Source organism: Corythoichthys intestinalis, chromosome 7 (genome assembly GCF_030265065.1).
Source record: "Corythoichthys intestinalis isolate RoL2023-P3 chromosome 7, ASM3026506v1, whole genome shotgun sequence".
Taxonomy (NCBI): domain Eukaryota; kingdom Metazoa; phylum Chordata; class Actinopteri; order Syngnathiformes; family Syngnathidae; genus Corythoichthys; species Corythoichthys intestinalis.
In genome coordinates this window covers 52,506,931-52,528,820 of record NC_080401.1, presented here as the reverse complement: position 1 = coordinate 52,528,820, position 21,890 = coordinate 52,506,931, and the positions used below count along the sequence as shown (strand labels likewise).

Here is a 21,890-nt window from a genome sequence, read left to right as displayed (position 1 = left end):
GATAGCCCTAGTTTTAATATAACATTTCTACAACTTGTACTAACATTTATCTTTTAAGAACTACAAGTCTTTCTATCCATGGATAGCTTTAACAGAATGTTAATGCCATCTTGTTGATTTATTGTCTTAACAAATACAGTACTTATGTACACTAGGTTGAATGTATATATCCGTCTTGTGTCATATCTTTCCATTTTAACAATAATTTACGGAAAAATATGGCATATTTTAGAGATGGTTTGAATTGCGATTAATTACGATTAATTAATTTTTAAGCTGTAATTAACTCGATTAAAAATGTTTATCGTTTGACAGTCCTAGTTTTTTTTTAATGTTGACTTTTGTTTTGTGATGCATGCTTTTATTCTGGCGCAGGAAGCATAGAACAGGAGATGAGCGCATGTATGCGCCCACCCCACACACGCACACAGGGCAGCCGAGCGACCGAGGTGACAGTCTGCGCGCACATTTGTTCGACGGGTGTATTTAACTCCTTTTGTACTCTTTATTGTGCGTTTCCAATTGTGGTTTAACACCTGGGGCGAGCTTATGTGATTGTTTTTGATGATGTGCGGACACTAACTGATACATGCTAATCTTTTGTTATAGCTTTATCAGCAGCTACTTGTGAACGCGAATTTGAACTGCTGTTAGTGAAGATGAGACTAATTTAATTTCATTTTATTTTAGTTTCATTCTGCGAATGTTGATGCCGTGTGTAGCTGAATAAAGTCAGCTAATCACATGGACGTCTGTCGTTTCGGAGCTTAGCTCGCTGTCTAGCTAGGAATTAGCTCCAACGTCTTAGAGAGGACAGTACAGTGACGTATAATCAGTGTTGTTAATCTTACTTTTAAAAAAAGTAATTAGTTTCAGTTAAATTAATTCTCCCAAAAAGTAATTTAGTAACTCAGTTACCTGAACGTAAGAGTAATTAGTTACTCGCAAAGTAACTGAAGTTACTTTTCATGTTCTACATGTTATTACATGATCCGTTCTATAACGTCCTCCATATCAAGTACGTTTACATTAACTGTTTGAATTGAACTTTTTCATTAAAAAAAAAAAAAAAACATAGGTCACCCTTTTTACATTTAATTTTTTTTAATCTACTGTATATAAGAGTGTAATGGTATACAAACTTTTAAGTTTCAAATGCTGTGAGAAAAAAAACTTTTTTCTGTATTACTGAACCGTGACTTTGCGTACTGTCACACCCCTCATATAGATAGGGCGGAAAACACAGACAAGACTGAAAAAGCATTTTCTGCTCTTGCACTCCTCTTTAAAAGAAACTGCTGTATTTTAAGCCAAAAGAACTGTTGTGTTTGATAGAACAATATGTCTATACGCTGCCATAGCAGATTCATGGCACATTAAGCCCCCGAACTATTTTTAATTTGTCTATTTTAACCTGGAAACCCCCGTTTACAGACATCGCGCAACCGCTTTTGTTTCAACCCAGCCATAAAAAGAAGGTAAGTAATTATATTTATTATTCGAAATGTCTGTCTTTTTTAGCTTAGAATCATTAATTGATGTCTAATATTTAGTTTAAAAAAACGACTTAAAAAAATTATTCACTCGCATATTTTAAACTTAAACAAATTACGTCACAATGAAAAAAAAATGCCGTCCGTAAAAAGGTCACGGATATCTATCTCATAACTATCGCTTCATTGTATTTTTTTTTTTTTTTTTTGTTAGTCGCATTTTCATTTCATTTACTCAAACAGTTCACAATGTCGCCGTTTTAGCAACGCAGAACATATTGTAGACCATTTGCAACCACAACTGACAGTCATGGTTGCCCAACTTCCCATCATGCATTTGGGCAGAATAGGAGACGATCTTTTTCTCAACACGCTTAATTGAGCACAACGCAGAACATAATGTATATTATTTGCAGCCACCACTGACAGTCATGGTTGCCCAACTTCCTATCATGCATTTGGGCAGAGCAGGAGACTATCTTTTTCTTAACCACGCTTAACAGCCCCAAAGTATCATTTTTCCACCCCCATGCTTCACAGTGGGTATGGTGTTCTTCGGATGCAATTCAGTATTCTTTCTCCTCCAAACACGAGAACCTGTGTTTCTACCAAAAAGTTCTATTTTGGTTTCATCTGACCATAACACATTCTCCCTGTCCTCTTCTGGTCATCCAAATGCTCTCTAGCGAACCGCAGACAGGCCTGGACGTGTACTGACTTCAGCAGGGGGACACGTCTGGCAGTGCAGGATTTGAGTCCCTGGCGGCGCATTGCGTTACTGATGGTAGCCTTTGTTACTGTGTTACCAGGTCTCTGTAGGTCATTCACTAGGTCCCCTGTGTGGTTCTGGGAATTTTGCTCACCGTTCTTGTTATCATTTTGTCGACACGGGGTCAGATCTTGCATGGAGCCCCAGATCGAGGGAGATTATCAGTGGTCTTGTATGTCTTCCATTTTCTAATAATTGCTCCCACAGTTGATTTCTTTACACCAAGCATTTTACCTATTGCAGATTCACTCTTCGCAGCCTGGTGCAGGTCTACAATTTTGTCCCTGGTGTCCTTCGACAGCTCTTTGGTCTTGGCCATAGTTGAGTTTGGAGTGTGACTGACTGAAGTTGTGGACAGGTGTCTTTTATACCAATAATGAGTTAAAACAGGTGCCATTAACACAGGTAACGAGTGGAGCATCGTTAGACCTCGTTAGAAGAAGTTGGACCTCTTTGACAGCCAGAAATCTTGCTTGTTTGTAGGTGACCAAATACTTATTTTCCACTCTAATTTGGAAATAAATTCTTTAAAAAACAAACAATGTGATTTACTGTTTTTTTGTTCCACCTCTCGAATCTTTTCAAGTAGGAGAACTTGCACAATTGGTGGTTGACTAAATACTTATTTGCCCCATTGTATCCAGCGGCGAAGGTACCATAAGGGCAAGACGCCTCTCCTGTTGCACCGTGCCTTGTTGAAAAAAATCTTGTCAATTGTGCTGAGAGACCAACTAATCAGATCCGTTTTCGTATGAGAGACCAGCACAGTTTATCCACAGAGGAAATACAAAAAAGAAGACAGACTAGACTGACGAAGATACCAGCAAGCAGGAGCAGGGTGGAAACACGTCCGCCCCCGTCGAAGGCAGGAAGAAGAAGCCGAAGGCCGGAAGAAGACTTCTTTATAATACATGTTTTGGGGTATTTTTTGTTGTTAATTTAGAGGGTGTTTTGAGGCATTGATAGGGTTAATTCCGATTTACGCTGAAATCTGGGTTACATCGCCAGTGCACGAACGGACCTCATTTGTAAACCGAGGACTACCTGTACCAAATTAAATCAGGGTTGGATAAAATATAACTATTAATTTGAAAAACAATAATTTTTCACATACAAAAAAACATTAATTAACAGGTGACGGTTATCGGGCTCAATGAAACTGATTTGATAATACAGTGCCCTCCATAATTATTGGGACCCCTGGTTAAGATGTGTTTTCTAGCTTCTAATATTTTTTTTTAATTCAAATAATATGGGACCTTAATGGAAAAAAAGAGAAAAATCCAACCTTCAATACAAGTGCATTTATTCAGTAGGGGAAAAAATCCCACAGAAAGAAAAAATTATTTGACATCAAATAATGTGTGTCACAATTATTAACACCCCTGGTGTTAATACTGTGTCCAACCCCCTTCTGCCAACAAAACAAGGTCTGGGGACTGAGATGGCCATGGGAGGAGCTTGATTTTGTGTCTGGTGAACCATTTCTGTGTAGATTTGGCCATATGTTTAGGGTCATTGTCTTGCTGAAAGATCCAGTGACGACCCATCTTCAGCTTTCGGGCAGAGGGCAACAGATTTTGAATGCATGCGCATCTTTCGTGGCACGCCAGACCCACTTAGAGTGTTTGTTGCCAAAAAGCTCAATCTTGGTCTCAACTGACCAAAGCACACGGTCCCAGTTGAAGCCTGGGACCGTGTAACTGGGACCGTGTGTATTTTTGTGTGAGCTTTTTGGCAACAAACACCCTAAGTGGGTCTGGCCTCATACCCACTGTGAAGTATGGGGGTGGGTCAGTGATGCTGTGGGGCTGTTTCGCTTCCAAAGTCCCTGGGAACCATGTTAGGGTGCATGGCATCATGAATGCTTTGAAATACCAGGACATTTTAAATCAAAATCTGTTGCCCTCTGCCCGAAAGCTGAAAATGGGTCGTCACTGGGTAGTCCTTGACAAGGTTTGCACACACTACAGCAGGGATTTTGGCCCACTCCTCCATGCAGATCTTCTCCAGAGCCTTCAGGTTTTGGGGCTGCTGCCGGGCAACACGGACTTTCAGCTCCCTCCATAGATTTTCTATCAGGTTCAGATCTGGTGACTGGCTAGGCCACTCCAGGACCTTAAGATGCTTCTTACGGAGCCACTCTTTAGTTGCCTTGGCTGTGTGCTTTGGGTCGTTGTCATGCTGGAAGACCCAGCCACGACACATCTTCAGGGCTCTCACTGAAGGAAGGAGATTGTCAGCCAAGATCGGCGATACATAGCCCCATCCATCCTCCCCTCAATACGGTGCAGTCGTCCTGTACCCTTGGCAGAGAAGCAGCCCCAAAAAATGATGTTTCCTCCTCCATGTTTCACGGTTGGGATGGTGTTCTTGGGGTTGTACTCATCCTTCTTTTGTCCTCCAAACACGATGAGCCAAGTTTAGACCAAAAAGTTCAATTTTGGTCTCATCCGACCACATGACCTTCTCCCATTGCTCCTCTGGATCATCCAGATGGTCAGTGGCAAACTTCAGACGTGTTTGGACATGCACTGGCTTCAGCAGCGGGACCTTGCGTGCGCTGTAGGATTTTAATCCATGACGGCGTAATGTGTTTCCGATGATTTTCTTCGAGACTGTGGTTCCAGCTCTCTTCAGGTCATTGACCAGGTCCTGCCGAGTAGTTCTGGGCTGATCCCTCACCTTCCTCATGATCAGTGATGCACCACGAGGTGAGATCTTGCATGGAGCCCCAGAACGAGGTAGATTGACCGTCAACTTGAACTTCTTCCATTTTCTAATAATCGCTCTAACAGTTACCTTCTCACCAAGCTGCTTGCTTCTTTTCCTGTAGCCCATCCCAGCCTTGTGCAGGTCTATTATTTTATCCCTGATGTCCTTACACAGCTCTTTGGTCTTGGCCATTGTGGAGAGGTTGGAGTTTGTTTGTTTGAGCATGTGAACAGGTGTCTTTTATACAGGTAACAAGTTCAAACAGGTGCAGTTACTTCCGGTAATGAATGGAGAACAGGAGGGGTTCTTAAAAAAGAACTAAGAGCCGAAATATTTACTAATTGGTAATGTATCAAATACTTATTTCATGCAGTTAAATACAAATTTATTATTTAAAAATTATGCAATGTGATTTTCTGGATTTTTGTATTAGATTCCGTCCCTCAGAGTTGAAGAAAGTTGAAAGTTGACAAATTACAGACCTCTACATGGCTTGCAAGTGGGAAAACCAGCAAAATCGGCAGTGTATCAAATACTTGTTCTCCCCGCTGTAATTATTTCTTTATGTGGGATTTTTTCCCCCACTGAATAAATGCGCTTGTATTGAAGGTTGGATTTTTCTCTTTTTTCCATTAAGGTCCCTTATTATTTGAATTTTTAAAAGTTATTAGAAGCTAAAAAACACATCTTAACCAGGGGTGCCAATAATTATGGAGGGCACTTTAGATTAAACTTCAAAATAACACTTTTGTGTTTTTCCTGACTCTTAACTTACCAGTATTGTACTTCCAAGAAAAAAAGCTTTAGCATCACCCAGTGTAGACACTATGTCCTAACATGACCTATTCTTTAGGATTGCCAAATATGCGAGTCTCGTTCCTCTGCATTCCTCTCCATTGTTGACTTAAACTTGCGAGCAGTTGCTGAGTGTGCCATCCTCCCGGCAGAGGTGGAAGAGCTCCTGGAATCGCCTCAACTTAAGGTTTGCAGCATGCTTTATAGATTCATTTTGTAAAATTCATTGACAACGATAGACGTCCAGTCCATTAGAACTGGGAGGGCTACCAGCCCTTTCCTGTTTAAATGGATTGTATGTCTATCACCTTAATGGGAGTGATTTAGTTTAAATAGTAAAATATGTTGTCGGATTTAGTGGAATCTTGTTGTCCGTGACAGGCCGGTGATGGCGTCTGCTTGGAAGACGATCTTGTCTGTCAACCAGTACCTTGAGGACAATGGAGGTAGGTATCTTTTCCTCAACCTATTTTGACTTTTGACACTTTAGGCCAGTGGTCTCCAAACTATTCGACACAGGATTTCACTCCAATAAAACAAGACCACACCTTTTCACCAATCTGGTGTTTTATAAACGTAATCAGTTGATTGCAGTCAGGTGTTGCTTGTTTTAGTACAAACCACATTGGTTAAAAGGTCATTGCTTGATCGGTATGAACAAAAATCAGGACCCACAGCGGCCTTCAAGGACTGGTTTGGAGACCCCTGTTGTAGATTCAACTACTACTTTATCTTTTCTGATACTGCAGTTAGCTGAAATACGAGACAAACATATCGAAAACGGTCAAATTAATTGTACAGTGTGCGTATACAAGTTTCAAATCTAGGTTGCTTGTCATTTGACTCTGTGAATGACTTCATGGTTTTCGTTCAGAAAAACTGGTTGGATGAGTTCAAACGGTTGGGATATCTTTTGAATGAATGCTGTACTGTCAAGCTCGTAACTGAAATGACTACGTGTTTGCAGACAAGAGAACTGACCCATGGCTGCTGGTCTACTCGCCCATCCCGGTGGTTGTCATCATTATAATGTACTTGATCATGGTGTGGGCGGGCCCACGGTTGATGAAACATAGGGACCCCATTGACCTACGGAAGGTTCTCATCCCTTACAACTTGGCTATGGTGGGCTTGTCGGTCTACATGTTCCATGAGGTAATTACGGTGCTGTGCTTTGTGGGACAATAAGACTTGAAATAATTTTTCATTTTTTGTTACAGTTGCTTAATGACCTTATGGAAGATTCAGGTGACGAGGGGGGCATTTAAATTGTATCATATATGAATATAAACAATTAACTAATGTTGCACTGATACCATTTTTTTGGCTCTCGATACTGATTCTGGGTGGTATCAGCCGATACTGTACCGATATTGCATATTTTGATAGCATATATATATATATATATATATATATATATATATATATATATATATATATTTTAGGACTGTCAAATCGAGTTAATTACAGCCTAAAAATTAATTAATCGTAATTAATCACAATTCAAACCATCTATAAAATATGCCATATTTTTCTGTAAATTGTTGGAATGGAAAGATAAGACACAAGATGGATATATACATTCAACATACGGTACATAAGGACTGTATTTGTTTATTATGAGAATAAATCAACAAGATGGCATTAACATTATTAACATTCTGTTAAAGCGATCCATGGATAGAAAGACTTGTAGTTCTTAAAAGAAAAATGTTCGTACAAGTTATAGAAATTTTATAGTAAAACCCCTCTTAATGTTTTCGTTTTAATAAAATTTGTAAAATTTTCAATCAAAAAATAAACTAGTAGCCCGCCATTGTTGATGTCAATAATTACTTACACAATGCTCATGGGTGCTGAAGCCTATAAAATCAGTCGCACCCAAGCGCCAGCAGAGGGCGGCAAAACTCCATAAAACACAACAAGTGAGCGTTTCACTGTACTGTCATCTAAATCTGTCTGAGCGGGGCATCTGCGTTAATTGCGTCAAATATTTGAACGTGATTAATTTTATAAATTCATTAACGCCCGTTAACGCGATAATTTTTACAGCCCTAATATATATATATATATATATACACAGTGGGGAGAACAAGTATTTCATACACTGCCAATGGATTGGCAGTGTATCAAATACTTGTTCTCTCCACTGTATATATATATATATATATATATATATATATATGACATGTCCACCTCTCCACCTTTGGTTCCAGAGCTTTTAGTCATTGCGCCCCCCAGCTCTGGAACTCCCTACCTCCTGATCTTCGCAACATATCTACCCTATCACTTTTCAAATCTAGACTGAAAACACACCTGTTCACACTTTCTTACCTACCATAACCCCTAGCTCTGTTATATTTTTACTTCTTTTAATTGTGCTTTTAATTTTTTATCCTTTTAATACCTTTTTATCGTACTGTGATTCCATGTCTCTTGTGAAGAGTCTTTGTGTTTTGAAAAGCGCTCTAGAAATAAAATGTATTATTATTATTTATTATTATATATATTTTTATTTTCGTACTAAATTACTGCATACCGGTAGTCCCCGATTCCGTTCCTATGCTAGAGAGTGACATTACCCGAATTTCCGCGTCAATCTTAAGTACCCCCTAAATCTCAACAAAACTATCCCAAAACATGTATTATACAGTACGTCATGGTATTGTCCTCACCAAGACATTAGAGCTAAGTCCTCGCTAGACATCGAGCTAAGCTGTAATCTTTCCCCTCTCTCTCTCTCACTTGGCAGCGCGACTTCATCGTGGGAGCAAATGCGCTCTTCCATAGACTTCATAATGTATTGACGGGACGCGGGGCCGATTATTAGGGGGCCTGCATTGTTGGCATGGCCGTCAAAGCTGCCAGAGTGGAATCACAGACAAAAGTTCTTGTGAATAAATGCTTAAATCCCTGATTTTTTTTTTGATATGGATGTAAAACAGTCTCGATTCTTGGTTAAAAGTAAAAAATAAAAACGTGCAGTTAGCATTTATCTTACGTAAATATTGTGAACTACAGTAGGGCAAATAAGTATTTATTCAACCACTAATTGTGCATGTTCTCCCACTTGAAAATATTAGAGGCCTGTAATTGTCAACATGGCTAAACCTCAACCATGAAAGACAGAATGTGGAAAATAAGTATTTGGTCAATACCAAAAGTTCATCTCAATACTTTGTTATGTACCCTTTGTTGGCAATAACGGAGGCCAAAGGTTTTCTGTAACTCTTCACAAGCTTTTCACACACTGTTGCTGGTATTTTGGCCCATTCCTCCATGCAGATCTCCTCTAGAGTTTTGCGGCTGTCGTTGGGCAACACAGACTTTCAACTCCCTCCAGAGATTTTCTATGGGGTTGAGATCTGGAGACTGGCTAGGCCACTCCAGTACCTTAAAATGCTTCTTACGAAGCCACTCCTTTGTTGCCCTGGCTGTGTGTTTGGGATCATTGTCATGCTAACAGACCCAGCCACGTCTCATCTTCAATGCCCTTGCTGATGGAAGGAGATTTTCACTCAAAATCTTTCAATACATGGCCCCATTCATTTACACAGATCAGTCGTCCTAGTCCCTTTGCAGAAAAACAGCCCCAAAGCATGACGTTTCCACCCCCACGCTTCACAGTGGGTATGGTGTTCTTCGGATGCAATTCAGTTTTCTTTCTCATCCAAACACAAGAACCTGTGTTTCTACCAAAAACTTCTATTTTGGTTTCATCTGACCATAAAACATTCTCCCAGTCCTCTTCTGGATCATCCAAATGCTCTCTAGCAAACCGCAGACGGGCCTAGACGTGTACTTTCTTCAGCAGGGGGACACGTCTGGCAGTGCAGGATTTGAGTCCCTGGTGGCGCATTGTGTTACTGATAGTAGCCTTTGTTACTGTGGTCCCAGCTCTTTGTAGGTCATTCACCAGGTCCCCCCATGTGGTTCTGGGATTTTTGCTCACCGTTCTTGTTATCATTTTGACGCCACGGGGTGAGGAGGGAGTTGAAAGTCCGTGTTGGCCAACGACAGCCCCAAAACATCACTGCTGTAGAGGAGATCTGCATGGAGGAATGGGCCAAAATACCAGCAACAGTGCGTGAAAAGCTTGTGAAGAGTTGCAGAAAACGTTTGGCCTCCATTATTGCCAACAAAGGGTACATAACAAAGTATTGAGATGAACTTTTGGTATTGACCAAATAATTGTTTTCCACCATGATTTGCAAATAAATTCTTTAAAAATGAATAAAAATGTGATTTTCTGTTTTTTTTCCACATTCTGTCTCTCATGTTTGAGGTTTACCCATGTTGACAATTACAGGCCTCTAATATTTTCACGTGGGAGAACTTGCACAATTAGTGGTTGACTAAATACTTATTTGCCCCACTGTATGATGCTAGTCAGTAAGGAAATGTAGTGGCAGCCTTATGTAAACAAAGAGCTTTTTCTGTTGAAAATTCTTGTGAATAAATGCTCAAATCCCTGAATTCTTTATAGATATGGACGTAAAACAGTCTCGATTCTTGGTTAAAAGGAAAAAAAAAGTGCAGTGAGCATTGATTTTACGTAAATATTGCAAACTATGATGCTAGTCAGTAAGGAAATGTAGCGGCGGCCTTATGTAAACAGAGCTTTTTCCGCTGAAAATTCTTGTGAATAAATGCTTAAATCCCTGAATTCTATATAGCTATGGATGTAGAACAGTCTCGATTCTTGATCAAAAGCAAAAAAAAAAAAAAAAAAGTGCAGTTAGCATTTATTTCAAGTAAATATTGCGAACTATGACGCCAATGCCGTAGCGGCAAATTCCATTGATTTTTTTCACGTTTCAAAATGCATGCATGGCACGAAAAATATAATAATTACCTTGAATCCTCGAACAAATCACTCCTGGGACAATCCTTCCTGTTTGTAAGTGATACAGATTTCGTACTTTTTCTGCCTAAATCCGGCGTTGGATCGCTGCATGTGTCGCTGCGACTGACTGCGAAGAACTGACGCGGAGTGTGGGATGGCCCCCTACTTGAAGGCATTGCGCAGTGGTTGACGGATGTGACCCATCAATACAATTATGAAGTCTATGTTTTGGATCATACATGGTTCATGTCAGTGCAAAAGGTTTAATGTTGGGTAAAAAAATGTCTTTTTAAATTTTGTTTTGGCAGTGAATTTAAATGAGTTAAGTATGTTAATTTTTTTTTCACACTGAGAGGCGTATCAGGAACGTCTTAGTCTTATTTACTAATAATGAGGGCTGTCAAAATTATCGCGTTAACGGGCATTAATTAATTTTTTAAAATTAATCACGTTAAAATATTTGACGCAATTAACGCAGATGCCCCGCTCAGACAGATTTAAATGACAGTACAGTGAAACGCTCACTTGTTGTGTTTTATGGAGTTTTGCCCCCTTCTGCTGGTGCTTGGGTGCGACTGATTTTATAGGCTTCAGCACCTATGAGCATTGTGTAAGTAATTATTGACATCAACAATGGTGAGCTACTAGTTTATATTTTGATTGAAAATTTAAAATGTTTTATTAAAACGAAAACATTAAGAGGGGGTTTAATATAAAATTTCTATAACTTGTACTAACATTTTTCTTTTAAGAACTAGAAGTCTTTCTATCCATGGATCGCTTTAACAGAATGTTAATAATGTTAATGCCATCTTGTTGATTTATTGTTATAATTAACAAATACAGTCCTTATGTACCGTATTGTTTAATGTATATATCCGTCTTGTGTCTTATCTTTTCATTCCAACAATAATTTACAGAAAAATATGGCATATTTTTTAGATGGTTTGAATTGTGATTAATTACGATTAATTAATTTTTAAGCTGTAATTAACTCAATTAAAAATTTTAATTGTTTGACAGCCCTACTAATAATGCACAATTAGTAGACAAGATTAACAAATGAATGAGTTGGCCATTTGAACTGGGAGGTTCCAGTTCAAATGGATTGTTAGGAATAAACTTTCACATTTGAAACTTTCACTTCAAGGTTTGCATCCTAAATTGTTGTTCTTTTGAAAGCAGACTCTAACGATAAACATTGTGAAAACAGCTAAATAATAAAATTATTTAGCTGAGTTCTTTGCCCATTTTGGATTGGAAATCTTTCGCCTCCTTTTACTAGTTCTTGGCAACTTCCTGGCTCTCCAACTACAGCCTGCGCTGTCAGCCGGTGGACTACAGCGACACACCGCTACCTATGAGGGTGAGAGACCTTTCCAAATCGGTTTGACGGAAAATTGCTGGATTATTTATGATTAAATTCTGCACATGTCCATAGATGGCGCGGGTGTGCTGGTGGTTCTTCTTCTCTAAAGTCATTGAGCTAAGTGACACGGTATGGACAGTTTTTATTTGTTAACAATCTGCACCAGAGTATTTCTGATGATGGATGAAATTTTGTTTGACATTCTCCCATTCTTTATCCTTCCGCTCTCTTATTTGGAGCAGCTCATCTTCATCCTCAGGAAGAAGAACAACCAGCTAACTTTCCTTCATGTCTTCCACCACGCCACCATGGTCTTAAATTGGTGGTTTGCTATCAAGTACACAGCTGGCGGACAGTGTAGGTTATCATCCAAGTACATGTAATGTAAGGTACAGTTGTGGTCAAAAGTTTACATACACTTGTGAAGAACATAATGTCATGGCTCTCTTGAGTTTCCAGTTATTTCTACAACTCTGATTTTTCTCCGATAGAGTGATTGGAACAGATACTTCTTTGTCATAAAAAACATTCATGAAGTTTGGTTCTTTTATGACTTTATTATGGGTTAACAGAAAAGGTGATAAAATCTGCTGGGTCAAAAATATACATACATGGATCTGAAAAAGCGAATCATTGACTTGAACAAGTCAGGAAAGTCACTTGGAGCCATTTCAAAGCAGCTGCAGGTCCCAAGAGCAACAGTGCAAACAATTGTTTGTAAGTATAAAGTGCATGGCACTGTTTTGTCACTGCCACGATCAGGAAGAAAACGCAAGCTATCACCTGCTGCTGAGAGAAAATTGGTCAGGAGGGTGAAGATTCAACCGAGAATCGCCAAAAACCAGATCTGCCAAGAATTAGAAGCTGCTGGAACACAGGTGTCAGTGTTCACAGTCAAGCGTGTTTTGCATCTCCATGGACTGAGAGGCTGCCGTGCTAGAAGGAAGGCCTTGCTCCAAAAGCGGCACCTTAAGGCTCGACTGAAGTTTGCTGCGGATCACGTGGACAAAGATAAGACCTTCTGGAGGAAAGTTCTGTGGTCAAGACGAAACAAAAATTGAGCTGTTTGGCCACAATGCCCAGCATTATGTTTGGAGGAGAAAAGGTGAGGCCTTTAACCCCAAGTACACCGTGCCTACCGTCAACACGGTGGTGGTAGTATTATGCTGTGGGGCTGTTTTGCTACCAATGGAACTGGTGCTTTACAGAGAGTAAATGGGATAATGAAGAAGGAGGATTACCTTCAAATTCTTCAAGATAACCTAACGTCATCAGCCCGAAGATTGGGTCTTGGACGCAGTTGGGTGTTCCAACAGGACAATGACCCCAAACACACATCAAAAGTGGTAATGGAATGGCTAAATCAGGCTAGAATTAAGGTTTTCGAATGGCCTTCCCAAATTCCTGACTTAAACCCCATTGAGAACTTGTGGACAATGCAGAAGAAACAAGTCCATGTCAGAAAGCCATCAAATTTAACTGAACTGCACCAATTCTGTCAAGAGGAGTGGTCAAAGATTCAACCAGAAGCTTGCGGATGGCTACCAAAAGCGCCTAATTGAAGTGAAAATGGCCATGGGACATGTTACCAAATATTAGCGCTGCTGTATGTATATTTTTGACCCAGCAGATTTGATCACTTTTTTTCTGTTCACCCATAATAAATTCATAAAAGAACCAAACTTCATGAATGTTTTTTGTGACAAAGAAGTATCTGTTCCAATCACTTTATCAAAGAAAAATCAGAGTTGTAGAAATAACTGGAAACTCAAGAGAGCCATGACATTATGTTCCTCACAAGTGTATGTAAACTTTTGACCACAACTGTAGTTTTAGGTTCAAGTGTGAGTCTTGCAGTACATTGTCCAATCTTCATTATTCATTTTATATCCATTGAATAGTCATGTGATTTTTCACTTACCAACATGTGTTACAGCCTTTTTTGTAGGCATGCTCAACTCTTTGGTCCACTCTGTGATGTACACTTACTACGGCCTGGCTGCTATTGGTCCTCACATGCACAAGTATCTGTGGTGGAAGTCATACCTCACCTGCCTGCAGCTGGTAAGCAAACTAATTCTCATACTTAAAATTAGGGCTGAGTGATTTTATATTGTTGTGAGGAATTTGAGGTTGATTTTGGTGATCAATCAAACATGGCGTGGCATGTACAGTGGGGCAAATAAGTATTTAGTCAACCACTAATTGTGCAAGTTCTCCCACTTGAAAATATTAGAGAGGCCTGTAATTGTCAACATGGGTAAACCTCAACTATGAGAGATAGAATGTGGAAAAAAAACAGAAAATCACATTGTTTGATTTTTAAAAAAATTATTTGCCAAATCATGGTGGAAAATAAGTATTTGGTTTATACCAAAAGTTCATCTCAATACTTTGTTATGCAAGGGTCGCGTTAACCGAATATTTTCCGTCGTTGACCGGTTTTTTAAACTGGTGACGGAAAAAACTGAAGTCCATCTGTCATTTTGACAGGTTGCAATTCACACCCCAGACCACAGGGTGGCGAGTGGGCATATTAATTAGCTATTTTCTCTTGATGCATGACGTCGTTGGCCTTACTCGGAAAAATGTCAAGGCAACTGAGTGTCCGAAGTTTCTTCAAAAAGCCCCAAAACGACGATGGTGTTGATAACAGAGGTGAAAAAAGAGGGACTGCACAAGCGGGCACGCAATTCAAGTCCATGCGCACCAGAAGGAAGGTGTGAGACTGTGTTCAGGCCACAGCAGGTGAACTGTTAATTTCATTGTTCATTGGTAGAAACACAGGTTCTCGTGTTTGGAGGCTAAGGAATACTGAATTGGACCATGCCCACTGTGAAGCATGGGGGTAGAAACATCATGCTTTGGGGCTGTTTTTCTGCAAAGGGACCAGGACGACTAATCTGTGTAAAGGAAAGAATGAATGGGGCCATGTATCGAGAGATTTTGAGTGAAAATCTCCTTCCATCAGCAAGGGCATTGAAGATGAGACGTGGCTGGGTCTTTCAGCATGGCAATGATCCCGAACACACAGCCAGGGCAACAAAGGAGTGGCTTCGTAAGTAGCATTTCAAGGTCCTGGAGTGGCCTTGCCAGTCTCCAGGTGTCAACCCCATAGAAAATCTGCGGAGGGAGTTGAAAGTCCGTGTTGCCCAATGACAGCCCCAAAACATCACTGCTCTAGAGGAGATCTGCATGGAGGAACGGGCCAAAATACCAGCAACAGTGTGTGAAAAGCTTGTGAAGAGTTACAGAAAACGTTTGGCCTCTGTTATTGCCAACAAAGGGTACATAACAAAGTATTGAGATGAACTTTTGGTATTGACCTAAATACTTATTTTCCACCATGATTTGCAGATAAATTCTTTAAAAATCAAACAATGTGATTTTCTGTTTTTTTTATCCACATTCTGTCTCTCATGGTTGAGGTTTACCCATGTTGACAATTACAGGCCTCTCTAATATTTTCAAGTGGGAGAACTTGCACAATTAGTGCTTATTAAATACTTATTTGCCCCACTGTATGTCATGACCTTGACCTTTTCCTGATGCACTTCTGCTTGGAAAACATATTGAAACAAGACAACATGTCCGAAGGTGAAGCAAAAGTGCATCTGAAGAGATGAATCGGAATTATTGCCTGAAAATTAGCATATTTTGGGAAAACAAGGTGGTTGAAATGTGCTTGACAAAAGCCAATCAAAATTGATCTTTCATGTTGTTTAAACCCTTTCAGGGAAAGTGGTCACTAGAGTGGACAGCTATTTAAAAGTTGACACTTAAGACCTTTTCAGCCTTTATGGGCCAAATGACTATATTTGGTCATTAAAAAAAAAAAACAATTATGTACAGTATATATTTTTAAAACTATGAATCATTTTAGTATTATTTACATAATCAGAAATACAGTAATTGTACTGTATACATGGAGTCCCCGGGTTACGAAGGAGTTCCGTTCCTACGCTGACGACGTAACCTGAATTTTCACTTAAATAGGAATTAACCCTTTAAGTACCCCTAATTACCCCTTAAATCTCAAAATAACTATCCAAAAACACGTATTACACGTCATTGTACTGTCCTCGCCAAGACATTGGAGCTAAATCCTAGCTTGACAGCGAGCTAAGCTATAATCTTTCCCCTCTCTCTCTCACTCAGCTGCTCCACTTCTTTGTGGGAACAAATGTGCTCTTCTTCGTGTGCGCAAATTAGCGGTGCAACGGTTTGCGGTCCAAAGCCGAACCTTTCGGTTCACCCTGTATGATTCAATACGCCTTTATGAACCGCGCCTTTTCGTTTTTGCAAATAATGTATTCCGAACGCTCGTGGAATGAATTGATCGAGCTCTGTGTGCCTGTGTGTGACGTGAAGCACCGCTGCGGAGAAATTCCCGCCCCGCAAGTAAATGTCCCATCGCTATCAAGCACCTGTGTAATAGAAGCCGAGTAATGCCCTCTCTCGCTTACGAGCGAAGTGAAAGTGAAACAAGAAAGAAAACAAAAAGCTATGGCGAGCGGAGGAGTGGAGAGACCGAATTTTGAGGAAGCGCCGGCTTCTTTCAAATCTGCGGCGTGGCTGTTAGGGCCTCAGTCCCTCCCTCCTGAACCCTGGCCCACCTTGGGCAGGTGTGAGTGTTTTTGATTTGCAGGTTGGACGCCAGACGGGTGGAGCGGCCACAGCTGCTGGCAATGACAATCAGCCATCTTCATAAGCCAGGGGACGCCACCACCTCGTCGCCCGATCAACTAGTCTGTTTTACCACGTCCTGACTTTGCGCGCACCTATCGGATCCCACGCCTGCCTTCCTTCCGAGCTTCCACACCCCGTGTCGGCTCAGCTACACCGAGCAGAACAACTTACGCCCGCCACGTTATTGTTTGTGCTCGCCAATAAAATATTATTCGCCACAACCCCTGCTTGTCTGCATTTGGATCCCCTCTCGTCGCACACCCTAACAGTGGCAACATTTCGGTTTCCCCGTGGATTACAATGCGGAGGGAGAGAAAATATTGAAGTAAAAAAAAAATTGCAAGCATTGCTCAGCGCTTGTTCCCCATGCTAATGGCAACACTTTTATAACATGACTCCGGCACCTCAGCCAGCATCACACACTGATATCACTTTCTCAGGGTAGGACAACCCCGAAGATGACACCAGTGAAAACACACGGCGGGCTTCGTTCATTTATTTGCAACGGTTGACCCGCGTTACATTGTTCCCTCGCGGACATATTTTCTCCAACAACGTAATCCCCGACATTTATGAAATGGCACACAAAGCCATCAAAGATGATTTCGCGAAAACACATAGTTTCGCCCTGACCGCTGATAGTTGGACGTCCCGTGCTACAGAGTGCTACTACTTAACTGTGACGGTCCACTATAATTCATACCTGTCAAATTGTACGGTCTCATCGTAATTTGTACAAGTGAGCACTCATTTTTAAATGTGTACGCCGTAGGTTACGTTCAAAATCTGCATGTTTTTCGTGCATTACGTTTTTTTTTCATCCGTTCGGATTTGGTCACCGTTTCTGCAACGAGACAATGCGTTACTTGAATGACGCGAGAAAAGTCAGAGACTCGGAGAGGGAAGAGTTTGTTGAGATGCTGCAGCAAACGCGATGCTAGGCTAGCTGGCTCCAATATTACCTGACTTAGCCGACAACATAAAATCTACGCCTAGATATCGCATGCATATAGAACTACATGCAAAATGACAGACTCGGTAGCGTTAGTAAACAGCCGCCATTTTAGAGCAGTAAACTTCTCAAAAAGGCTCTGTTGTAGTAAACCTTACGAGCGAACCTAAGCAACTTTTGATCTAAAATACTCCTAAATCGGCAAAATCTTGACTTGAGTATCTTTAAAGGATGAAACAGTTTTAAAATTTTCACATGTCGAAAGTAGACAGAAGGGAACTAATGCAAAAACAATTTGATCAACTTTAACGATTGATTCACAACATTAAATGACCTCCAAACATAGCAAAGGTTACTGTTTTTTTTTTTTTAATGAAAAAAAAAAACAAAACAAAAAAAACCATGAAAGGTATCACCAGTTACCTTGCCAAGTAACTTTTTTACTACTGTGTGTGTATTTCAGTAATCAGTCATTATACTAGCCAAAGAGCTAAGAGGCATTTTAACAGTCGAAAATGTTTACATTTTAAGTGTTTTTTTTTTTTTTAAAAAGCAAAATAAAGGCAGTTTAAAAAAAAAAAGCAAAACGCAAACCAAAACCGAACCGTGATCCCAAAACCGAGGTTCAAACCGAACCGTGGGCTAACTAAACCGTTGCACCCCTAGCGCAAATACGTTCTTCATGAGTACATGCGTGCGGAAGTACTACCTGCTTTATCCTTCCTGTTATAAATTAAATAAATTAACTAGGGCTGTCAAAATTATCGCGTTAATGGGCGTTAATTAATTTTTTAAATTAATCACGTTAAAATATTTGACACAATTAACGCAGATGCCCCGCTCAGAGAGATTTAAATGACAGTACACAGTGAAACGCTCACTTGTTGTGTTTTATGGAGTTTTGCCGCCCTCTGCTGGCGCTTGGGTGCGACTGATTTTATAGGCTTCAGCATCCATGAGCATTGTGTAAGTAATTATTGACATCAACAATGGCGGGCTACTAGTTTATTTTTTGATTGAAAATTTTACAAATTTTATTAAAACGAAAACATTAAGGGGTTTTAATATAAAATTTCTCTAACTTGTACAAACATTTTTCTGTTAAGAACTACAAGTCTTTCTATCCATGGATCGCTTTAACAGAATGTTAATAATGTTAATGCCATCTTATTGATTTGTTATAATAAACAAATAGTCCTTATGTACCGTATGTTGAATGTATATATCCATCTTGTGTCTTATCTTTCCATTCCAACAATAATTTACAGAAAAATATGGCATATTTTATAGATAGTTTGAATTGCGATTAAATGCGATTAATTACGATTAATTAATTTTTAAGCTGTAATTAACCCGATTAAAAATTTTAATTGTTTGACAGCCCTAAAATGAACTCTATTATATAAACTGCACACAGACTACTTTTCATTGTGTCAAAGTGTCATTTTGTCAGTGTTGTCCCATGAAAAGATATACTTAAATATCTGCAGAAATGCGAGGGGTGTACTCACTTTTGTCATACACTGTAGCAAGCTGGAAATAGCTGGATTTAACTGAAAACATAATAAAATTAAATTGCCACTGGATCGGAGGGCCGAGGAAGAGAGTCCATCTTTTGAAATGTGTGGTTTATTTTGTTGCCAATGCAGACCAAAAATGACGTAATGTCCAGATTATAAAATCACGCCAGCTGCCCTTCCCAGGGCAGAGAGCGCCATGTTGGCAACACGGGACAAGTCTGTGAAAGTGTCCAACCCACGTCATGCTATTTATCCATGTGTGAAAACCATGACACGGCTAAATCTCGCGTCACCTTACACGGGAATTTACCGGGATATGTGTGTGAAAGGGGCTATACAGTATGAAAATCACATCTTATTATTATTATTTGGGTTGTTCCGATCATGTTTTTTTGCTCCCGATCCGATCCCGATCGTTTTAGTTTGAGTATCTGCCAATCCCGATATTTCCCGATCCGATTGCTTTTTATTGCTCCCGACTCAATTCCAATCATTCTCGATAATTTTTCCCGATCATATACATTTTGGCAATGCATTAAGAAAGAAATGAATAAAACTCGGACGAATATATACATTCAACACACAGTACATAAGTACTGTATTTGTTAATTATGACAATAAATCCTCAAGATGGAATTTACATTATTAACATTCTTTCTGTGAGAAGGATCCACGGATAGAAAGACTTGACTTTGTATATTGTGACTAAATATTGCCATCTAGTGTATTTGTTGAGCTTTCAATAAATGATACTGCAGCCATTAAACCCAAATGCATGATGGGAAGTGGAACCACGACTGTGTGTAGTGCTACCAATAGATATATCTTCTCTGCGTTAGGAAATAACATTGTTACCTTGCTTCTCCACATTGCTTCCCATGATATTTCTAATCGTCGGGAGAGGGATTGTAAGGCTTTAGCCAATTAAACAAGGGCTCCAAAGGCTGCCAAAATTCACTCTTCTCATTTTACTCTGCCTTTTATCTCTCTGTATAGGTAAAACAGCGCCATTACAGATTGAGCGCGACAATGCGTGAGTGGGTCGTGCAGCGCATGCATTAATTATTTCAACGTGATACATTTTTTAAAAAATTAATTACCGCCGTCATAGGGATAAATTTGATAACCCTACCTTAAGCCTAAACGAAAGACTCTGGATGAGTGTAACATATTATTTCTCTAATGTTAAATACAATTAGAAAACGATTTAATTAAAAAAAAAAAAAAAGTTAAAAAAGGTATGTCCGATATTTGTTTGCCGATTCCGATACTTTGAAAATGACGTGATCGCGCCCGATTGATCGGAACATCTCTAATTATTATTATTATTTTGTAACTCCTTCACTGCCACTGACGGCAATCGACATCCAATCCTTTTTGACTGGGAGGGCTGACAACGATAATTTGTCGTCAATGGCAACCTAGGGGTTAACACTTGAGAATTTTGTACATGCAACTAAGTCCTAACTCTCCTCCTTAGTTCCAGTTTGTCCTGGTTCTCATCCACACAAGCTACAACCTCCTCGTCCAATGTGATTTCCCTGTCATTACCAACGTTGCAGTGTTTCTTTACACCATCTTCCTCATCATCCTCTTCGGTAACTTCTACCGACGCAGCTACCTGGATAAAAGGAAGCAGAAGTAAGACGGAATCTTTGGAATACATCCTTTGCTGCTATGTGCATACTTACCGCCAGAGGGCACTGTCTGTCCGTGTTCTCAATGAAAAAAAAAAAAGACAGGAAATACAAGAGATGATATGTTTCACTCAGATATTTATTATTTCTTGAATAGAGAAAATGGCAAACATTCAAATGTGTTGTAAACAAACTGTACATTTATACACAATCGTAAAAGGTTTGCTTTGCTTTACTGCCGCAAAGAGACAAACCCCAAAACCCACAAAATAAGATGGAGGAATGCAAACATTGTTTCCCGTGTTCTTAAAACAACACGGCAACACGATACGTTTGTTTCTATGCTTCGGTCTAAAAACAGATGTCGATGACTGACCGAGATTAAAAAAGGAAGAAAAGAAAAAGCACGAGAGGAAGTGTTCACATTATAGCCATTTTTTGTAACAAGGACTACTTTTTTCCCTTTTTTGACTGGGTCAATAAAAAGTGAAAGAATTCTGGAGGTTTTATTGGAACACACCACTAAAAAAGGTTTATACCGTCATTGTAATTAGCTATAAATGCCACAAGATGGTCGTAAAGGACTAGTTTTCTCTAAATGGAGCTCCTTAATTCACTTAACAGTGCTATGACAGAGTATACGTTGCACACTCCGCCAAACTATGGAAAAAAAAAAACCCTTCAATTTATCGTCCGAAAAATACTGTAAGTGCATTAGAAAAGTAGTAATCGATGTCAAAGAAGTACAGTGGGGCAAATAAGTATTTAGTCAACCACCAATTGTGCAAGTTCTCCTACTTGAAAAGATTAGAGAGGCCTGTAATTGTCAACATGGGTAAACCTCAACCATGAGAGACAGAATGTGTGTGTGTGTGTGGGGGGGGGGGAGACACAGAAAATCACATTGTTTGATTTTTAAAGAATTTATTTCCAAATTAGAGTGGAAAAAAAGTATTTGGTCACCTACAAACAAGATTTCTGGCTGTCAAAGAGGTCTAACTTCTTCAAACGAGGCTCCACTTGCTACCTGTATTAATGTTTTAACTCGTTATCGGTATAAAAGACACCTGCCCACAACCTCAGTCAGCCACACTCCAAACTCCAC

At 39.7% G+C, this 21,890-nt stretch overlaps 1 protein-coding gene across 2 annotated transcripts; it reads left to right on the top strand.

Moving 5' to 3' along the window:
* The first annotated feature begins 403 nt into the window (after positions 1-403).
* Positions 404-21,280, top strand: LOC130919345 (elongation of very long chain fatty acids protein 4-like). 2 transcript variants are annotated; one of them, XM_057841951.1, is made up of 9 exons: positions 404-1,478; positions 5,831-5,959; positions 6,154-6,218; positions 6,740-6,927; positions 11,904-11,984; positions 12,060-12,116; positions 12,230-12,344; positions 13,924-14,051; positions 20,629-21,280. In XM_057841951.1, exons 3-9 carry the CDS (start codon positions 6,161-6,163, stop codon positions 20,791-20,793), a joined length of 792 nt encoding a protein of 263 aa, XP_057697934.1. In that variant the 5' UTR covers positions 404-1,478; positions 5,831-5,959; positions 6,154-6,160; the 3' UTR covers positions 20,794-21,280. The 2 variants fall into 2 exon arrangements, with proteins under 2 accessions (XP_057697934.1, XP_057697935.1); XM_057841952.1 differs by lacking the exon at positions 404-1,478 and having other exon boundaries at positions 5,600-5,959.
* The last annotated feature ends 610 nt before the right edge of the window (positions 21,281-21,890 follow it).

What these genes read in the sequence shown, in the direction of transcription:
- LOC130919345 (XM_057841951.1), top strand. Translation starts at nt 6,161, where the DNA reads ATGGCGTCTGCTTGGAAGACGATCTTGTCTGTCAACCAGTACCTTGAG. An exon ending in GTACCTTGAGGACAATGGAG is followed by an intron (nt 6,219 to 6,739) that starts GTAGGTATCTTT and finishes ACGTGTTTGCAG; the next exon opens with ACAAGAGAACTGACCCATGG. An exon ending in CGGTCTACATGTTCCATGAG is followed by an intron (nt 6,928 to 11,903) that starts GTAATTACGGTG and finishes TCCTTTTACTAG; the next exon opens with TTCTTGGCAACTTCCTGGCT.